This window comes from Hyalella azteca, unplaced genomic scaffold (genome assembly GCF_000764305.2).
Source record: "Hyalella azteca isolate HAZT.00-mixed unplaced genomic scaffold, Hazt_2.0.2 contig408, whole genome shotgun sequence".
Classification (NCBI taxonomy): Eukaryota; Metazoa; Arthropoda; class Malacostraca; order Amphipoda; family Hyalellidae; genus Hyalella; species Hyalella azteca.
The window spans coordinates 54,379-58,184 of NW_025930760.1; the positions used below are offsets into that span (position 1 = coordinate 54,379).

A 3,806-nucleotide genomic window follows, 5' to 3' on the forward strand; every position below is an offset into this window, starting at 1 on the left:
TATGCACTTCTACAAATCTCTACTGAGCTTTGATCCTCAGCCAAGCTATTCCAGCAATTCGGAGAACTGAGAGCGGCGTACAAATTGCATTTAGTGTGAGCCTTTGAGTAGATATAAATAATAATGCATAACGTTTTAGATTTCACTTTTTACCAAGCTGCACAATGTAAAATTGCTTTGCCAAGCTGCACAATGTAAAATTGCTTTGCCAAGCTGCACAATGTAAAATTATTTTTCCAAGCTGCACGATGAAAAAACCTAAATTTGCATCAAAAATCTCACCCTCATGCACATAACATGTTAACCTAAGAGTTAATGTTACTCAGTATATGTCCGCATCTCCGCACTGCGGGCAATTCGTCCGACGCGGCGGTTGCCTCGGACGTTTCCTCGCAGGCATGCGAGGTATAGCGGCGGCCTGGACCTGCCAGCTGGTGTACCGGCGCAGCAGCTGCGCTGCGGTGTGCCGGCGCAGGAACTGCGCTGGTGTGGCGGCGCAGGGGCTGCGCTGGTGTGGCGGCGCAGAAACTGCGCTGGTGTGGCGGCGCAGGGGCTGCGCTGGTGTATTGGCGCAGGAACTGCGCTGGTGTGCCGGCGCAGGGGCTGCGCTGGTGTGGTCGTCGTGGCCGCACCGGCGGCGCTGGTCAGTGACAGGGTTTGCCTGGTGTCAGTTTAATTCTCGAGTTGGTCTAGTTACGAGGTCCTGCAAATAAAATAATTGAGCATCACTTCATCACTTCTTGGAATCCGTCATTTTGCATTTTGCACATTCTTAATGATGAAGAAATTGAAGTAAACGACATGATTATAAAATTTTGATTGCGAAATTTATGAAGAAATGAGTAATTATTAATCCTAATAATTTACAATAAATAGTAGTAATGAATATTTTATATTAAATGATAATGACTAGAACTTATTGACACATAAATTCAGAAATTTATTAACTAATTTAAAAAATGGAACAAAAGTTGTGTCTGGGAGAAGTCATGCCATTCGTAAGTGTTTACAGCTGAACTGAAGTCCTATTTAGTTGTCTTTGTCTATGTTAAGTCGTTTTTATGTACTTTATTAATCTTATAAACTATCCAACTAGATGATGAACGAACACGTATTTGTCATTGAATTATTCGAAGTATGAATTCCATAGTACGGGTCAATAAGTTATAATATGAAATATTTTAACGTGATCGTTTGAAATGCCTAAAAATAGTTGCTTTTCGTCCTTTTTGTAAGCCGATAATGTTTTCTATTTAATACTACGTATGACGCAATTTCGACTATGTCCTAATATATTTTATACTAGTACTTTTCTACATTGCATTCAAATTACAACCTGACATTCATTCAATTAATCTATACAACATAACACAAAATCAAACAACCTTTTGTCCAAAAAATCACCTCCACCGCATTACGCGTCTCGTTAAGTCAACAAACATAGAGATAAAATTACACGGAAGCGACGATGTCGATACCACACACGCGATCCCACAGATAAATTTGTATCGGAAGAAGGACAGTTTCTTCCTGTGCGATCGATGATGGCGACTGACCAGAACGAATGGGATTATAGCGCCTCATTGGCTGGCCACTGGCCAAGCGGCTGGCAATATTAAGGAGGCAAAAGTGGCAATCGGCCCCCGTGGAGTTTGCTGCGCCAGCCGTAACCGATGTGAGTGTCGTCTGCAGGTGGCGGCTAATGTTATTCGCCACCGAATGCCTATTAAAACCAAGCCTCAATACACATAAACTTGACCGCAGTCAGTCGTTAACTTGAGCAGCCAAAGAATACCGCCATCTGAGAATCTACGGATTGTTTGTGCGTCATCAAAAGCTCAGTAGAGATTTGTAATGGTGAATAATTATTCAGACTGAAGTATAAATAGAATAAAAATTTCAATGAATAACTTGAAAATTCCATCGCACATCAAAATTAAGACTTAACCCAAATGAGATTTCAATTTAAAAGCGATCAAAATTGAAATCAGAATCAGTAAATGATAGAATAAACAATTCAGATCATAGCTGTCAGTCAAATACCGCAATAGTTTCTTTGAAATGGATAGTTAACGATAATTGTACAAGTATGTACGTCGTTCCATGATTAATTGAAGGAATAGTCAATGATAACGAGCCTAAAGTGGTAGCGTGGGAAACCGATAAGCTATATAACTAAAGGAATAAATTCCTCATTTTAATCATTCTTTCCTTGTTGGAACCACAACAGCCAATGAAAGACATGTCGAGAAAAAATTGATAAAGAATTTTCAACACACTTGACAATTGAAATTATTTCCGGTCAAGCAAAAATTCACATCCAAGTGTGCCTAAAATTTCTTCCAATATCTTAATTGATGGAACATTTATTGTTACTTTCTCGTAAAAATAATAGCAAATTTAACGCATGCAGATCACAAGAAGCCATATCATGTCGGCAATAACTTTTCAATCATCTTCCTGTTTTGTGAGAGCCTTAATTTTTGTTTGCTTCAAAGATTGCAGAAATTTTCCAAATATTTTCTTCCACAGATTAATTATGATATTTGGAATTGTGTGAGCTTTAATTGTTATTTGCATCAAAGATTGCGAAATTTTTTCAGATTTCTTTTTCCACAGATTGTGATTTTTGGAATTGTGTGAGCTTTAAATGTTGTTTGCATCAGAGATTGCGAATTTTTTCCAGATTTCTTTTTCCACAGATTGTGATTTTTGGAATTGTGTGAGCTTTAATTGTTGTTTGCATCAGAGATTGCGAATTTTTTCCAGATTTATTTTTCCACGGATTATGATTTTTGGAATTGTGTGAGCTTTCATTGTTATTTGCATCAAAGATTGCGAAATTTTTCCAGATTTCTTATTCCACAAATTGTGATTTTGGGAAAGAATTTGTTGAACTTTTCACGAGAAGACGGACCAGCAGTCATGCCGCGTTACACGAGGAGCTCGTCGAGGTCGCGATGATATCACGACTGAGATGAAAAACTCGCGTATTCATAAATTTTGACCACAAAATCTTCTTATCAATTTATTTTAAAAATATTTTTAAACGTATTGCAATGGAAAACATTTTTTAATTCCAATATTTAATTTCCACGATCAAAAATTGTGTAATTGGGTGTCAGTATCAAACACGCGCTTTTGATTGTCATCCGTTTTGCGTATAAGAGACATTATAACCAAAACTATAGAGGCAGTTTACAATGGACCTCAAATAACTGAAATACAATCAGAAGTAACACCCAATACTCTATTTAAACCTCTTAACTCTTTTGATAGCTCTTTATGAAACATTGTTATGAAAGTAAACTTTGGTGAATTTTATTGTTAAATAATTGGGAGTGAAACTAAAATTGCCTGCACTCAATTAGAGAATTGGGGTCATTGCACCATCTAAAACTGACAGCAGAACAAATTTTCCTTGAGCGCGTACGTGATGGAACTTATCTGCCAGCTGGTCTCGACTTATCGCGCCGCTAGCAAAACTTGATATGAGTATTGGAGGCGTGTGGGTGGTATTCCTATCAAATAGGTAATTTTTATTGCATAGTTAATTATCACATCACAGTATGTACTCAATTGTTGCGCCAAGTATCTGTCATTCGTTGGTTATACGAAAAGAGTTTTGTAATGATAATTTAAATTCTTGATTAGTTGAAAGTATATTTGTTTTCAGCCTTCAATCTTGATGAATTTTTATCTGCTGCTCAAAATTGAGCCATGAGCCGCTTGCGGTCATCATCAGGCTCACCACCGTCATCAGGCTCACCACCGTCATCAGGCTCACCACCGTCATCAGGCTCACC

At 38.0% G+C, this 3,806-nt stretch overlaps 1 protein-coding gene across 1 annotated transcript in view; it reads left to right on the forward strand.

Moving 5' to 3' along the window:
• Positions 1-398: 398 nt before the first annotated feature.
• LOC125177644 overlaps positions 399-3,806 on the forward strand; it is a gene marked incomplete at its 3' end in the record, with an annotated part of 5,246 nt that continues 1,838 nt past the window's right edge. Inside the window, exon 1 of the mRNA XM_047879791.1 lies at positions 399-611. Coding sequence (XP_047735747.1) covers positions 399-611 — 213 coding nt within the window. The remainder of the gene's footprint in view (positions 612-3,806) is intronic.